At 57.0% G+C, this 20,274-nt stretch overlaps 1 protein-coding gene across 1 annotated transcript; it reads left to right on the top strand.

The window, feature by feature from the left end:
* The first annotated feature begins 8,678 nt into the window (after positions 1 to 8,678).
* Positions 8,679 to 20,060, top strand: AQP3 (aquaporin-3). Its single transcript, XM_001512644.4, has 6 exons — positions 8,679 to 8,980; positions 15,984 to 16,110; positions 16,683 to 16,820; positions 17,517 to 17,635; positions 18,137 to 18,354; positions 18,723 to 20,060. The coding sequence occupies exons 1-6, from the start codon at positions 8,873 to 8,875 to the stop codon at positions 18,889 to 18,891; spliced, it is 879 nt and encodes a 292-aa protein (XP_001512694.2). The 5' UTR covers positions 8,679 to 8,872; the 3' UTR covers positions 18,892 to 20,060.
* Positions 20,061 to 20,274: the final 214 nt, after the last annotated feature.

Here is a 20,274-nt window from a genome sequence, read left to right as displayed (position 1 = left end):
GAGCATTTTTTGAGCATCTACTGTGTGCAGAGCACTGTACTAAGCGCTTGGGAGGGTACAATAGGGTTAGAAGACATTATCCCTGCCCTTAAGGAATTTTATAGTCTAGTGGAGTAGGTAGAAGTTAAAATAGATGAAGTAATAGGGTATATGAGTTTAGACCACAAGGGCTCCAGGTGGTTGTGGTAATATAAGAGTTTAGGTGGCACAGAAGGGCTGAGGTGACAGTTGGTGGATTAAAGAGGTGGGAAGATGTAAGATTACACTGTAAGAGAAGATCTAGTGGAAAGAGCCCAAGTCTGGGAATCAGATCTGGGTGCTAATCCCAGCTCGGCTATTTACCTACTGCGTGACCTTGGACAAGTCACTTCGCTTTTCTGCACCTCAGTTCACTTAACGCCTGAAGCCAGCACTGACGGCCTCCCTGCCTCTCTGCCAGACCTCTCTGCTTAACTGAACAATAATAATAATAATAATAAGTACTTACTGTGTGCCAAGCTCTGTTTTAAACGCTGGGGTAGATGTAAGTTAATCAGGTTGGACACAGTCCCCTGGCTCACACTCTTAATCCCCATTTTACTAGATGAGGTAACTGAGGCCCAGAGAAGTTTAGTGACTTGCCCAAGGCCACACAGCGGACTTGAGGCAGAGGGGGGATTAGAACCCATGTCCTTCTGACTCCCAGTTCTATGCTCTATCCACTAAGCGATGCTGTTTTCTAAAGACCTCCCTCCTCCAAGAAGCCTTTGCAGATTACCCCTATTGAATCTCCCTCTAAGCCCCTCCGTCTCTCCAGTAGCCAGTGGTTAGTGTTTGCATGTTTCTATGGTCTTTGGAAGTCCAAATGACTCGACTTAGATGAACATATTTTGGACACGTCATCAGGAGGACTAATTCTCTGGAGAAGACACTAATGTTAGGAAAAGTCCAGGGAAAATGTGGAAGAGGCAATCCGGCAGCTAGATTGATAGAGACCATGACAACGATAATGGAAGAACCATTAGAAATGTTGAGGTTTATGGCAGAGGACAGGACATTCTGGAGAAACTATATCCTTGGAGTCGCTATGAATCGGAAATGAATCGACGGCCCCTAATAAATAATAAATAAATAAAGGGAAAATTCAGAAGAGGGAAGGGGGCTTTAAAATGGGCTATGTCCCTGCCTCTTCCCCCCCCACAACGCTCCCCCAGGTAGCCAACTGGCTGGTCTCACATCCCAATTCCGTTCTCTCCCTGACTGAGGAGAGACTTGTCCACAGCAGTCTCAGACTAAGACACACAAGTCCAAAACCTCTTGATTTTGAGTCTCTTCAGGTTCAGAGACATTATCTAATTCCCACCTGGGTCTTCTTTCCCTGTACAGTGCTTTGAATACAATAAGTGCTTAATAAGCTCAATAAGCACTTACTACTACTACTTCTACTCTTCTTTGGTAGAAAGAAAGTCCAATTTGGGTGTGTCCAGGTGAGGTATCACTGGGTATCATTTGGGGATCAGTTATCTCCTCTGTAAAATGGGGATTAAGACTGTGAGCCCCATGTGGGACCTGGACTATATCCAACCTGATTAGCTTGTGTCTACTCTAGTGCTTAGTACAATGCCAGACACTTAGTGAGTGCTTAACAAATAGCATTTAACAAAAAAATCGATCTTAAATCTGCACCTCTCTGAATCAACGAGCCCTCAGCTGCATGATATATCCTGGCATCAGATCATCAAATTGGGCACGACTCTCCATTGGCATAGTTTAGCATATCTCAATCTGTCTGGGCAGTGGGGAGGTTGGGGAGGGGGGCTGTGTTGGATTGAGAAAAGAAAGGTTTATTTGAGACTAGCGGTTTCCGACTATGGTATTCTAGGGACCGTTGACACGGCTTTGGGGCTGACCCTGTGCATCACTGCCCAGAGAAGCCTTGATCTTATCAATCAAGCAATCAATCAGTTTGCGGTATTGAGTTCTTACCATGTGCCGAGCACTGTATTAAGTGCTTGGGAGAGTACACTACAACAGAGTTGGCAGACCCCTTCCCCGCCCACAGTGAATTTAGAGTCTAGAGGGGGAAATTTGTTTGTGTTTTGATGTGTGTCTTTCTACTTGTGTGTATCCAGCTTCCCTGAGGACAGGGATGGATTCTTCTCCCTCCAGTCTGTCTCCCATCACCATTAGAGGGAGGAATGTGTGAGTGTGTGTGTGTGTGTGTGTGTTTGTCCCCTGTCTTCTCCATCAGACTTTCAGTCCTTCCAGGGCAGGAATCCAGTCTTCAAATCCCTCTGTCCCTCCTCCCAAGGCCTGGTAAAGGGCTCTCTCTCCATGTAGATGCCAGGCAAATGGCAAATGCCATGGAAACAAATGTCATGGAAACAAAGGCCTTGGAGGAGAAGAGCACAAAGAACACCATGGAGAAGAAGACCAGAGAGAACACCCCAGAGAAGAATTGCTCCAGAAGAAAAGGCCCGAGAGGAGAATGTGACTGAGACCCATGTCCCATCTCAGGTCTGCAGGGGGGGATTGGTTAATAATAATGTTGGTATTTGTTAAGCGCTTACTTTGTGCCAAGCACTGTTCTAAGCGCTGGGGTAGACACAGGGGAATCAGGTTGTCCCACGTGGGGCTCACAGTCTTAATCCCCATTTTACAGATGAGGTAACTGAGGCACAGAGAAGTTAAGTGACTCGCCCACAGTCACACAGCTGACAAGTGGCAGAGCCGGGATTCGAACTCATGACCTCTGACTCCGAAGCCCAGGCTCTTTCCACTGAGCCACGTGGTTCTTTCCACCTTCCTGCCGAGGAGGGGACGGACAGGTCGGCAAGACCCTTGGTTCACCAACTCCTCATCCCAGTCCCCTGACTGGGCTGCAGAATAACTCCAAGGGCAGCCCAGCTCCTGTACCTTCGGAGCCCTGGCCATGATTGTAAACTCACTGTGGGCAGGGAAAGTGTCTACCAACTCTGTTATGTAGTACTCTTTCACATGTTTAGTACAATACTCTGTGCACAGTAAGCATTCAATAAATGCCATTGATTGATTGATTGCCTGACTGGACAGAGTGGGCCCCATTCAAAGGGGGATCAGCAGAGCCTGGACCCCCAAGCCAACCTCCCGACAAGATGGTGCCTTGGCCAAGCACTAGAACCATCATGGCCCTGAGTGGTCCGGATGAGGGACTTGGGTCTGGGCACCACCGATGGTCTCCCTGCGAGTGCCCCTGGCTCGAACTAGGGATTCGGAGTGCCTGGGGGAAAGGGGGAGTGGAGGGTATCAGGGTGTCAGCTGCTGGCCTGGAGCTCAGGGAGGGTACAGGAGCGCTTTGACCATTCTTGCCCAGTTGCTGACCTTGGGGCTAGGGTCTGACGTTCGTCCCCCTCCCCATCACGGTCCATGCCAGGAGGGAGCTCACGGGCCACATGAGCAGGGAGGGGTCAGGGCAGGGGGACCTGAGGGTGGGTGAGCAATTTCTTCCGGGTCACCAGGGAGCATGAATTAGGGCTAGAGCCTGACCCCACGGTGGGGCCAAGGAGGGGAGACTGGAAGGAGATTGACGAGGAGGAGGAGGAAGAGGAAGAAGAGGAGGAGGGAAAGCCTGCTTTCAAGAACACAGGCCTAGGCCTCCATCCATTACCCTTGGGAAGCAGTGTGGCCTAGTGGGAAGAGCGCAGCCTTGGAGCCCAGAGGAGCGGGGTTTTAAACCCGGTTCTGCCATTTGTCTGCTCTGTGTCCTTGGACGAGTCACTTAACTCTTCTGTGCCTCTGTCTCCAATTCAAAACCTGTTCTCCTTTTCCACTTAGACTGTGAGCCCCATGTGGAACCAGGACTCTGTCTAACCTGATTACCTTGTATCTACCCCAGTGCTTAGTATACAGTGCTTGGTACATAGTAAATGCTTAACAAATACCATAAAAATGTATTGACTGATTGGCACAATGATCTTCATGTGTAAGGTGGGACTGTGTCTGGCCTAATAATAATCATCACAGTACTTGTTAAACTCTTACTATGTGCCAAACACTGTTCTCAGGACTGGGATAGATACAAGTTAATTTAGTTGGACACAGTCCCTGTCCCACATGGGGCTCACATTCTTAATCCCCATTTTACAGATGAGGTCATTGAGGCCCAGAGAAGTAAAGTGAATGGCCCAAGGTCACACAGCAGACAAGTGGCAGAGCCGGGATTAGAATCCAGTTCCTTCTGACTCCCAGGCCCGTGTTCAAAGCACTGGGCCATGTCCCTTCTCTCCCGGGTGTGCACATGCTTCCACTAGGCTACGCAGTTATCTTGTATCTCTCCCAGTCCCTTCTTCACTGCTTGGCACATAGTAAGCACCTAGCAGATATTATTATTATTACCTCTCCTACGGCAGCAAATGCCAAACAGCAATACCCCCAGTCTCAGCAATATCCCAAACCCCTGGCCTGCCCCCTTGGCCTTCTTCCTCTCCTTGTCCTGGGCAGTTGCAGGGTGTCTCTCCTCTGTTCTGCCTCCGGCGACTCTGGCATTTAATTATCCTAATCTGGCTCCTCTAGCACATCCATTAAGTATGAGGGGAAAGGGTTGGATCCCGGGGTGTGTCCACCGGCTGTGCAAAGGCAGATCTCAGGCAGCACCCAAGGAGGCCAGGACAGGCGAGGTGAGCCCCACCCCCTCCTGAGGAAAACTAGAGCTGGGTGGAGGCGGGCGGGGGTCTAGTGAGGAAGGGGGACCCAATCCACCCATCGATGGTATTTATTGAGCACTATCTGTGTGCAGAGTACTCTACTAGTGCTTGGGAGAGTACGACACAACAGTATTACAGACACATTCCCCGCCCACAGCGAGTTTACAGTCTTGAGGGGAGCGGGTCTAAGCCTGGGAATTTCGATGGCCACTGGAGTAGGACAGCCCCAGAAGTCATGCCAAGGGAGAGGAGACGGTCTCAAGGAAGGGGATCTCCAGGGGACTCCTGAGCAGACCTGGACCTCCCAGGCTGCCGGAGACACTAAGACCCAGCCCAACCAGGCAGTTGTCTCTGCTGGGTCTCACGAAGCGTAGGGACAGGAGGAGGGGGAAGGGAAAGAGATTTCTGAGGTTTGAGATTGTGAACTCGTTATGGACAGGGAATGTATCTGTTGTTACATTATACTCTCCCAAGAGCTTAGTACAGTGCTTTGCCCACAGTCAAGCACTCAATAAATGTGATTGAATAAATGAGCCATGGTCGGAACAAGCAAGGAGAAGCCAGATGCCGGGGGAAGGAGCACTGATTTTTCGGTGTGAACAGCTCTGGCTCTGGTGGTAAGTGGACACAGCTGTGAGGACTCCCGGCCCATGTGATTCACGGTTCGCTCCTCCTGACGTCACGGGAGGGCCGAGGAACCGGTTTGGGCCCGCGGAGCGCCAGCTCGCCTCCGTTTCCCAGGAACCCAGCTCTGTTCCGGGAGGGACCAGGGCAGGAAAAGTTGATTTGGAAAAAAACAGTGTTTTGTGTATGTGTGTGTGTATCTGTGTATGTGTATCTGTGTGTGTGTGGTGTGTGTGTTCAAGAATGTGTGCAAGAATGCATATGCCTGAATGTGTGTGCAAGTGCATGTGAATATGTGTGAAAATGTGTGGGTGAGTCTATGGGAAGTGTGTGCATGAATGTGTCCGTGTGTATGTGTGCTTTGTGAGGGCCAGTGAGGGTGTGTCTAAGTGTCTGTAAGAGTCAGGGTGAGGTGCGAGTGTGTGTGTATCATTGTATGTGTGTGTTCAAGAATGTGTGTGCAAGAATGCATATGGCTGAATGTGTGTGCAAGTGCATGGGAATATGTGTGAAAATGTGTGGGAGAGTCTACTGTGGTGTGTGTGTGTTTTGTGAGGGCCAGTGAGTGTATACCTAAGTTTCTGTAAGAGTCAGTGTGAGAGTGGGAGTGTGTGTGTGCGTGCACGCGCTCCTGCCCTTCCCACCTGCTTTCTCTCCTGGGATGCCCAGCCTGTTCCTGAATTTTCCCACCTATGAGATGGTTTTCCCTAGGAATAATAGTTAATAATTATGGTATATTTTAAGAGTTTACTACATGCCAGGCACTGTACTAAGCGCTGAATCTGACCTCTAATCTCATTTTAGAAGGGCAGGCAAATCCTGGGGCAGCACTGGCTTCCCTCTGTCTGTCATCTCCTTCCTCCACGGAGTCCTCCAGCATCAGCTCCACCTCCCCCATTTGGCCTCCACCAAGACCACCCACACTCTTACACCAATCAATCAATCGATCAATCGTTTTAACCGAAGGCTTACTGCGCGAAGGGCACGGAACTAAGTGCTTGGAGAGAACAAGACAACAGAGCTGGTAGACACATTCCCTGCCCACAAGGAGCTTACAGCCTGGAGAGGGAGACAGACATCAGTATAAATAAATGAATATGGCTATGTAAATAAGGTCTGAGGAGGTGAATTAAGGGTGCAAATCTAGGTGCAAGGGTGACCAAACATGAGTGCCCTCAGAGAAGCAGCGTGGCTTAGTGGATAGAGCACGGGCTTTGGAGTCAGAGAGCATGGGTTCAAATCCCGGCTCTGCCACTTGTCAGCTGTGTGACTGTGGGCAAGTCACTTAACTTCTCTGTGCCTCAGTTCCCTCATCTGTAAAATGGGGATTAAGACTGTGAGCCCCACGTGGGACAACCTGATTCCCCTGTGTTTACCCCAGCGCTTAAAACAGTGCTCTGCACATAGTAAGCGCTTAACAAATACCAACATTATTATTATTATTATAGAGCATGGGCCTGGGTGTCAGAGGGACTGGACTTCTAAACCCAGCTCCGTCACGTTTCTGCTGTGTGACCTTACACCAGCCGCTTTGCTTCACTGGGCTTCAGTTACACGTAAAATGGGGATAAGAATGAGAGCCCCATGTAGGACAGGGACTGTGTCCAACCTGATTAACTCATACCTACCCCAGTGTTTAGAACAGTGCTTGGCACATAGTAAGTGCTTAATGACTAGCAGTATTTATTATTATTACTGGTATTGCTATTAATTATTACGAGGACTTCCAACCACTTTGATGCTCAAACACCTGCACACCCAGGAGAGAAGCGGCATGGCCCGGTGCTCTGAACACGGGCCCGGGAGTCAGAGGACCTGGGTCCTAATCCCGCCTCTGCCACTTGTCTGTTGTGTGGCCTTGGGCAAGTCACTCCGCTTCTCTGTGCCTCAGTTACCTCATCTGAAAAAATGAGGATTAAGCCCGTGAGCCTAAAGTGGGACAGGAACTGCGTCCGACCAGACGATCTCGTATCTGCCCCACAGCTTTAGTACCGCCTGGCATATGGTAAGGGCTTAACAAATACCAGCGAAGCAAACAAAAATAGGTGAGTGAAGATCGTGCAATGTTTTGAGGATGGAGCAACTGAGGCACAGAGAGTCTGGGAGATGGAATTTCTGAAGCTGCCCTGGAGGCAGATTTTTCCTGAATCCTGGAACCAGGTCTCCCTCTGTGAGTGGAAGGAGGGCAGGGTGAAGGTGGGTGCATGTTTGTTTGTATCTGTATGGGCCCACAGGAGAGAGAGAGAGTGTGTGTGTGTGTGTTTGTAGGAGTCTCTGGGTGTTTTTTTATGGTATTTGATAAACGTTTACTATGTACCATGCACTGTGCTAAACGTTGGGGCGGATCCAAGCAAATTGGGCTGGACACAGTCCCTGCCCCACATGGGGCTCACAGTCTCAATCCCCATTTTACAGCTGAGGTAACCGCGGTTCAGAGAAGCAAAGCGACTTGCCCAGGGTCACACGGCAGAGCCGCGGCAGAACCGGGCTTAGAACCCACTACCCTCCGAATCCCGGGCCCGTGGTCGATCCCCAGGGCCGTGCCGCTATTGATGCCTGTCTACGTGTTTTGTGGTCCGTCTGCCCCCTTCTCCACTGTGAGCCCGTGTTGGGTAGGGATCGTCTCTATCTGTTGCCGAATTGTACTTTCCAAGCGCTTAGTACAGCGATCTGTGTAAGCGCTCGGTAAAGACGATTGAAGGAAGGAATGAATGCTTCTCTGTGGGGTGTAGAGGCTGGGGAGGGGGGACTGTCTGGCCCCCTGCCCTTCCCACCCCTCTCCCACTCCCCCTGTCCCCTGCCAAGCCTCTGGAGCAGAGAGGGCCCCCTGAGCGGGGCGGTAAGGGCAGAGGGCACGGAGCGTTCTGGCCCTGCCTTCTTGCTGCCAGTCCTGCCTGCCGTGGGCAGGGCACGGGTCGGGGGCGGAGTTCAGGTGGGGTGGGGGGGGGTGGAGGGGGTTCCCAGAACCCAACCTCTTTGGGGAGGGGGAGATGTGCCATTTCACAGAGAGAAAACCAGGTGGGCGGCGGGCCAGAGAGTGGGCAGGGGGAAGCGGGGGCTGGAAGGGCGGGTGCCCTTCCACCGCCCCACAGTAAGAAGCTGGGATGGGGGCTGCGGGGAGAGCCCGCCCCCTGCCCCCCTCCCACCCCCACCCTCCCAGACGCACTGTGTCCCCGGCCCGGAAGAGGCCGAGAGAGGGAGGGCGGTCTGGGGGGTCCCCTCTCTGTACCGCCCCTCCCGAGCCGGGCACCCCGATGCCGGGGGGAAGGGGAGGGGGCGGGCAGGACGGGGGGGGGCGGGGTCCTGGGGGGCGGGTCCTGGGGGGGCGGGGTCCTGGGGCGGGGGGGGCCCAGCTTCTATATAAGCGAAGCTGCCTGGGGCCGGCCAGTCCTGTGCCCGTGCCCGCCTGGTGCCCGTCCGCTGCCCGCTCCCGCCCCGGTGGAGCCCTCGACGGTGCCCCCCGACCTCGCCCGCTCCCGCAGCCCGGGCCCCGGCCTCTCTCCTTCCCTCTCCCTCCCTCTCTCCCTTCTCCCTCCCTCCTCCCGCCCGACGGGTCCCGGCCCCAGGGGTCCCCGGCGTCCGGCGCCATGGGCCGGCAGAAGGAGCTGGTGTCGCGCTGCGGGGAGATGCTGAGGATCCGCTACAAGCTGTTGCGGCAGGCCCTGGCCGAGTGTCTGGGTACCCTCATCCTCGTGGTAAGCGGGACCCGTCCGGGGGCACAGGACCCGTCCGCGGGCACAGGACCCCGGGGGCCAGGGCGCACGGGACCCGTCCGGAGGCACAGGACCCTCCCGGGGGCCAGGGGGCACAGGACCGGACCGGTCCGGGGGCACATTCATTCATTCGATTGTATGTATCGATCGCTTACTGTGTGCAGAGCACTGTACTAAGCGCTTGGAAAGAACATTTCGCCAACAGATAGAGATAATCCCTACCCAACAACGGGATCCGGGCATAGGACCGGCCCGGCCCGGGGGCGCCCTCCGGGGCCGCCAACTTTTGGGGGTTGAGCTCTGTGTGTGTGTGTGTGTGTGTGTGTGTGCTTGTGCCCGAAGGCAGCTTGAAGCAGGGGAGCCCCGACTAGGCTACCGGGACGCCCCGTCTCCCCCGAGTCCCGCCCATGCCCCTCTCCATATGCCCCTCTCCATATGCCCCTCTCCATATGCCCCTCTCCACGCCTCTCCCGGAGCGTCGACGCCCCGTTGCCCCCGGAGTCCCGGCCCCCCAGGCCGGGTGGGGCCCGCGGGCGGTCCCGGGTCCCGGGGGGCATCCCCAGCCCCACCGGCCCCCGGCCCCCAAACGCCTGGAAAAGGAGGAAGCCCGTCTTGAGGCGCTGCCACACACAGGGCTGGGCTGCCCACCGGAACCCGGGACAGAGGCAGGGCAGGGGCAGAGACGGGGGCAGGGGGAGGGACAGAAGCAGGGGCAGAGACGGGGGCAGGGGGAGGGACAGAAGCAGAGGCAGGACCGGGGCAGAGACGAGGACGGGGCAGAGACGGTAGCAGGGGCAGGGGAAGGGACAGAAGCAGAGGCAGGACAGGGGCAGAGACGAGGGCAGGGACAGAGGCAGAGCCAGGGCAGGGGCAGAGACGGAGGCGGGGGCAAGGGCAGGGGCAGGTACAGGCAGAGGCAAGGACAGAGACGGGGGCAGGAGCAGGGAAGGGGAAGAGACGGGCGGAGGCAGGAGCAGGGAAGGGGCAGGGACAGGGGCAGGGACAGAGGCAGAGAAAGGGGCAGGGAAGGGGGAAGGAAGGGGAAGAGACGGGCAGAGGCAGGAGCAGGGAAGGGGCAGGGACAGAGGCAGGGGCAGGGACAGAGGCAGGGGCAGGGGCAGGGAAGGGGCAGAGCCAGGGGCAGGGCGGAGGCAGGGTCGGGCAGTTTGGGTGTGTCGCTGGGGACGGGAGCTCCCGAGGGGCGAGTGTCCCGGCCGTCGGAGGGGGAGCCTGTCGGCCGCTCGCCGGGACTCGATCTGCGGGAGGGCACCCTGGCCGCTTTGGGGGCGGGAGGGCGGGAGGGCCCGCCGCTCACTTGGCCTGCGGGAACGCGTCTCGGGGGCTCGGTTTCCCCTCTCCCGCCCGCGTCAGCTCCCCGCTCTGGTCCTCGCCACCTGGTGCCCCTGCCCGTCTCCCCGTTTCCTTCTCCTTCCCGGGACCGAGCCCTTCCTCTCCCTTCCCTCTCCCTTCCCTCTCCATCAATCACCAGCCCTGCCCTCCCTGCCAACAGCAGCCAGTCAGCCGTTGCCCTCCTGCCCGAGGGTCAGGGAGGGCGATGGCCCTCGCCCCTCCTCCCGGACGCCGTCCCCACCTCGGCCTCCCCGGGTTGAGGGGAGCAGGTTATCGGTGGGCCCTGAGACTTTATCTGTCCAGGAGGCCCCGAGCGGTCACCCCGCATCTGATCTGGGGCCGGAGGCCAGAGAGAATTTTGAATTAACCGGTCCCTCCCCCTCTGCCTCCTGGGCAGGAGTGGGTCGGGGGTCCCCAGCCTTGATGACCCCGTATCTACCCCACCGCTTAGACCTCCTTGCCTAGAGGCAAGAACCCAGGCCCCGGAGTCAGAGGACGTGGGTTCTAATCCCGGTTCCGCCGCTTGTCTGCTGGGTGACCTTCGGCAAGTCGCTTCACTTCTCTGTGCCTCAGTTACCTCATCTGTAAATGGGGATGAAGACTGTGAGCCCCACGTGGGGCAACCTGAGGAGCTTGCATCTACCCCTGCGCTTAGAAAAGTGCTTGGCACGGAGTAAGCGCTAACAGATACCGTTATTATTAGCAGTGCGTCACACCTAATAAGTGCTTAACAAGTATTATTATTATTGTTATTAAGCCTGACGCTTGACACCCTCCCCACCCAAACTTCTGTCTCAGAGAGATAGCGGGGAGGAGAGGGCGGGGCCGGAGCGAGTGGGCTGGGCGCACCCCCGCCCAAAAGACAGAAATTGGGAGGACCGGCCGGGACTGGGGATAAAAGAGTGCCGGGGATGTGGACACGCTTTGATATGCTCCTCCTCCTTCCCTCTCTGGTCTAGGTCTCTCTCCCCAGAACCCGGTTCTGCTTGCCTGGACCGCAGCTTTGGCCCTTGGAGGGGTGGGATGGAGAGAGGAGGAATCTCCTGGATCTCCTAGGTGGACACAAGCTTATCGGGTTGGACACAGTCCCTGTCCCCCATGGGGCTCATTGTCTCAATCCCCATTTGACAGATGAAGGAACTGAGGCCCAGAGAAGTTAAGTGAGTTGCCCGAGGTCACACAGCAGAAAAGTGGCAGAGCCCAGATTAGATCTCTTCCTGTCCCTCCACCCCACCCTCGCCTGGCAAAAAGAACTGGGGTTCTATCCCTTCCCTCCCCTGCCTTTGTTTCCCGAGAGTGAAGGTGTCTCTCCTGTTCTTCAGAGCACCACCCCCCCCCCCCATCCCCGCAAGATGCACCCTTTACAGCACCTTCTGGGGCCAAGTTCCTGCCCCCCGACCCTGACCCTCAGCACCAGGCTTCCTGGGAGATGGAGAAACATCATTTTGCTCACTACTCTGCAGAGCATGCCTGCCCCTCCCTCCCTCCCTTCCTTTTCCACTCCTTCCTGCCCTCCACCCTCCTTCCTTCCCTCTCCACTGGGGATTAGGGGATTAAGCAGCAGAAAGAAAGATTCTGGGGAGCCTCTTGGCGAGAAGGTGCTGGCCCGGGGTGGGGAGGAGGCAGGGTGGGAATCTCCTGGCCAGGGATCCCTGGGATTAAAGCTGGAGGAGCCGTTTAAGTGGGATCGCGGAGCCAAGGAACAGGTTGTGGGAGGGTTCACCATCTCCTGTGGATGCTGGACTCCGAGATGGACAACCCCAGCCAAGACCCCCAGGCCCCGCCCTCCCCATCCCCCCAACTCCTGACCTCGCCCTGGGGGTGATGATGGAAGATCTGGTCTGACCGAGGGATCAGTTCTGTCTGGATCTGGTCTGTTCTTTTCTGAGAGGGGGGAGAGAGCTAAATGCCACTCCTTTAGCAGAAGGGGTGGCAGTCAGACAGCATGAAGGACTTCTCATCTGGGGCATGGTGAGGGAAGTCCCAGGGGGTGGGCTACGGACATGGCTGTCCTGTTTGGAGGAGAGGCCGGGGCTTCACGTTGACCCCGTCCTTCCAGTCTCCATTTGTCAATCATCAGCCAATCCGTAAATATGCTCGATTGACTCCTGGAAGGCTCTGTCGGTCCCAATCTCCATTTACCGATCAATCAATTAGTAAATATAATCGATTGATCCCTAGAAGGCCGTGTCGATCCCATCGTCCATTTCCTTTCCGGGTGAAGCTTTTTGAGGAATCGTGTCTACCAACTTTATCGCATAGGATTCTCCCAAGCTCTTAATGGGCTCGGCTCATGGAAAGTGCTCAATAAATTCCAGTGATTGATTTAGTGGGGTAGCTACATGGCATTCTTGGATAGGGAGGTTGGGAGCCCCAGCGTTCACTTCACCTCTCTGCCCCTTCTGATCAATCAAATCTGTGGCATTCACGGAGCACCTACTTTCCATGAGAAGCAGCGTGGCTGAGTGGAAAAAGACTGGGCTTGGGAGTCAGAGGTCGAGGTTTCTTATCCTAGCTCCGCCACTTATCAGCTGTGTGAGTTTGGGCAAGTCACTTAACTTCTCTGGGCCTGAGTTACCTCATCTGTGAAATGGGGATTAAGACTCTGAGCCCCACATGGGACAATTTGATTACCTTGTGTCTACCCCTGCATTTAGAACAGTGCTTGACACATAGTAAGTGCTTAACCAAATACTATTATTAATTAATTACTACATGTAGAGCACTGTACCAAACACTTGGGCAATTTGGACTTAGAAGATGCGATCCATGCCTTCAGGGAGTTTAAAGTCGAGATGGGGAGACAGTCTGTTTAATCACAGTAATGGATTAGGTAAAACGACCACCTCAAGATCCCTCCCCGCCCTGCACACTGGAAAAGAGAGGGCTCCAGTCCCGGAAACCGTGCGTGCCCGGCTGTGGGGCAACTCAGCATGGGCCAGGGCAGGGCGGGGCGGGGCAGGCTGAGCTCGTGGGTAGAGTTGGCGATGGGCCCAAACCCCCAGGGCTGGGTAAACAGCCCATCTTGTCCTGCCGTCCCACCCCTGTTCCCGTTCCCTGCCTGCCCTGGCCTTGGCCTCACCTGGAGGCTTCTGGGGAGGGTCGGGCTGTCCCTCAGGGAAGGAGGCTCCGAGGGAGGGAGGAGAGGGGAGTCCTGGGCTCCTTCTCCTGCCCCCCGGCCACCTCTGCCTTGGCCTATCTCCCTTGGCTCCAGCCTTGTTTACCACCTGAAACCCAATCTGACACCCATCCTGTGCCAGGGAGGGATTAACACAGGTTTTAATGTGGGCCAAGGGAGGGAATGGGCCAAGGGGACTCTGGGCAGGTATCCATTGACGATCTCCAAGAACTTGGGTGCTGTTTCCACGGCAAATCCATCTCCACCTTCCCTAGGCAGGCAGGGAAATGGAGGCTCTGGGCTAAGAGGGAGGCCTGAATCCCAACCAGGGTCCTCTGAGACCCGGCCCTGCTTCCTCCTGGGGGTGAGCCCAAGCCGGAGCCCATCCGAGATGGAGCGGTGAGATGAGTAGTCGAGTCTCTGGTCGGGCACCAGATCAACCCCAGCCTGGGGCCTGCCTTGGGCCTGGGCGGGCATTCAGAGAGGAGTTCCACCTGCTCTAGGGGAAGGCAGAGGAGCCGGGGAGGGCTGAGGAGGATCGTGGGGAGCCGATTTCATCCCCCAAGAGTTCTCATACCCTCCCGGGGGCAGCTTCCTGCCTCACTTCTCCATGCCCTGAGCTGTGGCTCTCAGACTGTCCGGCTCTCCAACCCGTGCCCTGGCTCACCCAGCACAGGACCACCCGGGAGGTTGGCGCCGGGATCAAATCTCTGAGGGGCCTTGAAGGGCTGAGATTCTGGTGCTCCTGATTGTTCTCCGCTCCACCCCCATCTCCCAGAGGCCCTGGATGTTTCTCTTCTTCTCCCCTTGCTTGTTTTCCATCTCGGCTCTTGATACCTGCCTGCAGAGACTCGCCTCTCTCCCTCACCTCCACCCAGGAGCCCCAGGGTCTGGGGGGGCCCCCTGGAGTGGGCAGGGACCTCCCCAAGGGTGTGACTAGTGCGTCAGTGGCCGTAGGCTATGTGTGAGGGGTGCGGTGGGCCCTAAATGCAGGTTGCCGTGTGGGAGGGGAGGAGGAAAAATTCAAGCCTGCGAGGATTTAAGAGATGTCAAAGCCCGGGCCTTGGGAAGGGATGCCTGCTCTCCCCGCCCCCCCACCCAGATGGTCAGCAAGTTCCTCCTTCTATCCAACCAAAATCCTTCCTGCTTTTATTTAAGCCCATTTCCTCCTGCTCGTGGACAGGGATAGTGGCTGGTCAGCATCCCCTTTAATCCTTCATGAACTTGAGGCAGTTTTTCAGCCATCCCTTCTCCAGGGAAACATCCCCAGTTCTCTCACTGAGAGAACTGTTTTCTCTCCCTCTGCTGTTGGTGTGGTTCCTGGCAAGTCGGCCCTAGGCCCAGATGACATTCTCCCTGCTCTCCCTACCCTGAGTCCTGGGGCGCACCCCCCAAGAACCCTCACCTGCCGGGGAGGGTCTTCACTGCACACTACTGCACTTTTGTTTCGCCGGATCCGCCTAGAGGTCCGGGAAGGGGATTCGTCCCTCAAAACTTCTGTTCTGACCTCTCGTCAGCCCGGGTTCTGCTCTGTCCCTGGAAACTGATACTGGTCCCGGGACCAGCCATCCCGGTGAACCCTCCGAGGGCGGCGGCCGCCTGGATGGGGCCGAGCCCAGCCCCCAACCCCGGTGCTGTCAGCATGGGCCGTCCAGAGGCCCTACCACCTGAGGCCTGGGAAAGGGTGGCAGTGGCTGCCAGTCCTGCCCTGTGGACCGGGTGCAGAGTTACGGGCCTATAGCAAGAAGGGTCTGAGCTCAGGACTCTCACCAAACCCCAAAACGTGACAAAGTGCAGGTTAGTTTGCCTTCCCCCCGGCCTCTGGCCGCTGCCCCTCTACCCCAGTGTTCCTGGCCCCGGTCCCGGCCCCGGGCGTGTTTGTCAGAGTGGCTAGGGCTGACAGCTCCCTCCCCGGAGTGCTTTGGCCCGGTACTCCAGCCTGGTCATCCAGAAGTGGCTGGTGGTTGAACCGGTTAGAGGTAGGAGAGCTTTTGGGTTTGGAAATGGGAACTCGAGTGGGTGATCCCGCTGCAGGGAGCATATCTACCAATTCTGTTGTATTGTACTCTCCCTGGTACTTAGTACAGTGTTCTGCACTCAGTAAGTACTCAATAAATAAATGGATTGATTAACCGCTATCCCCTCAGAGAGGGTCGGGATGACTTAGTTCTGCAATCGGGGGGGACAGAGGTCAGAGTGCAAGCTCCCTGGTGGGGGATGAGGGGATGTCGGGACCAGGGTGGTGGGGAGGGCAGGATATCTCCATCTCTGGGGACTAGCTCAGGAAGAGCGCCTCCCTGTCCCGAGGCAGGGAGATGGAAAAATTGACCTCCTGATGGCAGGGTGGATGGTGTGTGTGTGGGTCTGCCCTTCGGTACAGACTGTTGACTGACTGACAGACCTTCACTGTGATTCAGCCTGACCTGGCTCTCCTTCCCATCCATGTGGCCAGGCCCATCCCGCTGACCCAACCAAGCCCTACGTGACCCTGACCCCTCACCTGTTCTTCTGTTTCAGATGTTCGGCTGCGGCTCCGTGGCCCAGGTGATACTTAGTCGTGGCACCCACGGCGACTTCCTCACCATCAACCTGGCCTTTGGCTTTGCTGTCACCCTGGGAATCCTCATTGCCGGTCAGGTCTCAGGTATGGCCGCAACCCTGCCCCTCCCCACGAGGATATTAAGAGATGGAAGGGTTTGGTCACTCCCTCCGTTTCCTCCCTTCCTCTCTCCCTCAGGCCCTTCCCTGTGGGGGATTCTATCTCTTCTGCTCCCCCCCACTCACCACCCCCCAACCTCTCAGATGGCCCTACCCTCCTTCCACCCTGCTTGGGCAGTTCCTGCTCTCGTGTGGCCTCTGGGCCCGGTTCTGGTCCTGCCTGGGAACTTGGGCTGGAAGAGAAAGCACGAGAGGTTAAGGCGTGGCAGAAAGGGGAAGACCTAGCAGTCAGGACACCCGGATCCTACTCCTACCTTGCAGGATCCTCAGTTAATCTCTTTGCCCTCCCTCCTCCCCTGGGCCTCAGTTTCCCTCTGTACCCATTTCTGCCCTGGGTCTCTGAGGAAGTCGCTCTGAGCTCTGGAAGAGAAGGAGCTGGAAATTGGCACGGTTCTGTTCCTCTGAGCCACGGTGGGTAGTGGTGGGGGTCTCACTCTCCCGGGGGCTGGACTCCATCCCCACCCCAGCCTGAAATTGCCCCCTCTTCCATCCTGCCAGGTGCCCACTTGAACCCGGCCGTGACATTTGCACTGTGTTTTCTGGCCCGGGAACCCTGGATCAAGCTGCCCATCTATGCCTTGGCACAGACCCTAGGTGCGTTCCTGGGTGCTGGCATCATCTTCGGCCTCTACTATGGTAAGTGGCACTGATATTGCCTGCCCACCCCCTACCCGCCCTCTGCCCCCTGCCTGCCAGCCGAATGCCTGGGGCTGGGCTCTCCTGGCACTGCTGGGCTCGGGTGGGGCTGGGATGGGCAGGTGGGTGACTCAGGGATTACGCTCAGGCCCCCCCGGGAGGAGGAGGGGAATTAGAAGGACCCGGGGGGTGGGTGGGAAGGAACAGAGAGGAACAAGTTAGACAACACGCGGGATTCAGTTACATAACTCCCCCCGCTTCTCCCTCTGGCCCTGCACACCCCTCCTCCCCCCTGCCTTCCCAAACACACACACACACACACACACACACACACACACACACATGCACTTTTCCCTATAACTCATGTCCCCTGAAACACAGTTGTTGAATTATTGGGGCCGGGGTTCATGGGGGCTGGGGTGGAGAGCCGCTGGGGAGCTCAGACAGCCGGGGGAGAGAGGATAGGCCCGGCCATGCTCTTCCTTGCCTCCCATCAGAGGGAACGGGGTGGGAATTTTCAGACGTGATGGTACTGGACGTCCCTGAAATCCATGTACCATGGGCTCCGGCCCCACACGGGAGCCTGGTGTGGAGCGTGGGGTCCGGGATGGGAAGGGAAAGCAGTGGGAGTGGAAGTGGAAACAGGAGTCATCTAACCCTAACCCTCTCCACCCGCTTCTGTGATTCTGGTTCCAGATGCCATCTGGGCCTTTGCGGACAACCAGCTGATTGTGTCCGGCCCCAACGGCACTGCTGGGATCTTTGCAACCTACCCGTCCGGTCACTTGGACACCCTCAACGGCTTCTTTGACCAGGTGTGGGGCTGGAGGACGGGGAGGACTGCTGGGGCTGGGATGAGCCTAGACCTGTGAGGACACACTGTACTGGGGACTGGAGAAGGGGTGGGAGGAAGAAGAACACTATTCCTGCCCTCAGGGGGCAGTCAGTGTTGTTGGATGGACACCCAGGTAGCTCTACAAATAAGGGGGCTCAGGGTCCAGGTGGCAGAGCAGAGATCACCCCCACATACACACACACACACACACACACACACACACACACGGTGTTGGGAGAGTCAGAGTGATGTAGGCAGGCTTCCTGGAGGACGTGGGTTTTGAGAACAGAGAATGATATGGTTTGGGGAAGAGGCAAGGGGAGGGCATTCCAGGCTGGGGGAGCAGTCAGGGGTGGGAGGGGGAAAGGGGACCAGATTGCATCACCTAGGTCCAAGGACCAAGGAGCGGTGGGCTCTGACCCACCCCGTCCCGTCTCGCCCCTCCTTCCCTCCCTCTCTCTGGCCCGGCTCTATCTGGCAGTTCATCGGCACGGCCTCCCTCATCGTCTGTGTCCTGGCCATCGTGGATCCTTACAACAACCCCGTCCCCAGGGGCCTGGAGGCCTTCACCGTTGGTTTTGTCGTCTTGGTCATCGGCACCTCCATGGGCTTTAACTCTGGCTATGCCGTCAATCCCGCCCGAGACTTCGGCCCCCGCCTCTTCACCGCCATCGCTGGATGGGGCTCTGAGGTCTTCACGTAAGTAGCCTCCTCTTCTCTCCCTCCCTCTTCCGTCTTTTCCTCTTCTTTCTCTCCTCCACCCTCCCCCACAGTCCCAAGAGCACAGGAAAGGGAGATACCTGAAAAGGGGAATCAGGACTTTCAGATTTGGATACCCACTCTGCTCTTTCTCTCCCCACCTGGGCCCCTTGTCCCTGGTCCCAACCCTATAGCCCTGCTCCTTCTTGTCCCAGAATCGCACTCTCAGCCTCCCCACATCTGTTCCCCACTGGAGGGTGGAGAAAAGACCCCTTCTCTTTTTCCTGGGTGATTGGTTGTCATGGTCCGCCTCCTTCCCCCAGCCTGGCCTGTAATCAATCACCATAATCATTCTCTCTCTTTGGCAGCACGGGCAAGCACTGGTGGTGGGTGCCCATCGTCTCACCCCTTCTGGGCTCCATCGCCGGAGTCTTCGTCTACCAGCTGATGATTGGCTGCCACATGGAGGCCCCGCCCCCATCCACCGAGCAGGAGAACGTCAAGTTGGCCAACGTCAAGCACAAGGAGCGGATCTGAAGGGGCCGCCGCCCCACCCCCTGCCTCCCTGGGCTCCTGACCCCATCCCCCCCGCCTTCCGCCTCGCCCCAGTGGTCTGGGCCCCTTTCTTGACGACCGAGGGGACCCCCCGACGGGGAGGCAGGGAAGGAGCCTACAGGACCACCGATGCTGCCTCTCTCCCTGCCACCCCTGCTAGTCTGGCTGTCGCATGTTCCTGCCTCCACTGGGCTCTCCCTTCCCGGGCCCCCCACGCCTGGCCCTTCCCCTCTTCCCTCCCAATCCTGGCCGCGTGCAGTCCCCTCTCACCTCTGACCTTTCCTGCTCCCGACCCCAACCTCGGCAGAGTGGAGAACCCTCCAGCCATCTACTGCTAGGGGCATGTCCCGAGAGAGCCAACTGGGGGAGATGTGGGAGGGCCCAGCTGTGTGTGTGGCTCTGTGTATGTATGTGCGTGTATGGGTGTGTGACAGATTACATGTGGCAGGGGGGGGGAGATTCTGAACTGGAGGCCCCGAGAGAGGCCTATTTGGGGAAGGGGGTGGTGGGGGCAGGCTAAGGCACTTCTGATCACCAGGAAGCAGGGACAGAAGCTGGAGCTACGAACATAGGTCAGGCCCAACTAGGGGTGATTCCCGGGTGCGCCCCGGTTCAGGGGACTGGCTCTCAGAGCCACTCCGTGTAGTTCTCAGGCCCGTTTTCACGCTCGCTTTCTCTCCGGCAAAGAGGGCGCGGCTTGAAGCCAGAGCCGGGGAGATGGGACTGGGGGAGGGATAAATGGGAGCTGCGTACCCTGGACTAGCCTGGCTGCGCTGCCCTCCTGCCCCCTTCCCCCGACAGGCCTGGTGCGAGGCCTTCTGAAGGGGAGTCGGGATAGGGGTGCAGTGACCCTCAGGCGATGGCTATTAGGGTCAGATTCTCCACTCCCGGAGGCAGGGGTTGTCCTTGATGTCTTTCCTCCCGGCCTCCTCCTCTTCTCTTCTCACCTCTTGCCCTGCCCACTGAGAGCTGAAAATCTCCTGTGCTGTTGGGGGAGGGAGGAGGGGGTTAGGGGCTCCTGTCGCTTTAACACTGAGCCCCGCAGTCTGGATCTCCTTAGTTCCCCCTGCCACCCCTCCCCTTTTTATTATTTTTTTTTGCCTCTTTCTTTTTGTTGGGTTTTTTTTAAAATAAATTTACACAGAAAACTGCCGATTCTGTGGGTGTTCCTTCACATCCTCCCTCCGGGACCTGGGGCCCTGCAAGACAAAAAGCAGCTTTTGTTCACCGGTGGGACCTGCCAATCAGCCCCACCGCTTCCCCCGGGCCCGCAGGGAGACTGGGCGGCGGGTTCTAAGGCACGAGGCCCGGCCTGCGTCTGGGAAGCGCTTTGGGATCCCTTCTGGCTGTGGGAGTGGGGGGTGG

This window comes from Ornithorhynchus anatinus, chromosome 3 (assembly GCF_004115215.2).
Source record: "Ornithorhynchus anatinus isolate Pmale09 chromosome 3, mOrnAna1.pri.v4, whole genome shotgun sequence".
NCBI classification, from domain to species: Eukaryota; Metazoa; Chordata; class Mammalia; order Monotremata; family Ornithorhynchidae; genus Ornithorhynchus; species Ornithorhynchus anatinus.
Note: the sequence above shows the minus strand (reverse complement) of the source record. Positions and strands in the feature narration are given on the sequence as shown.

Coding starts and splice junctions, on each gene's coding strand:
- AQP3 (XM_001512644.4), top strand. CDS start 8,873: ATGGGCCGGCAGAAGGAGCTGGTGTCGCGCTGCGGGGAGATGCTGAGG. Junction 8,981..15,983: donor TGGGTACCCTCATCCTCGTG/GTAAGCGGGACC, acceptor CTTCTGTTTCAG/ATGTTCGGCTGCGGCTCCGT. Junction 18,355..18,722: donor TGGGGCTCTGAGGTCTTCAC/GTAAGTAGCCTC, acceptor TCTCTTTGGCAG/CACGGGCAAGCACTGGTGGT.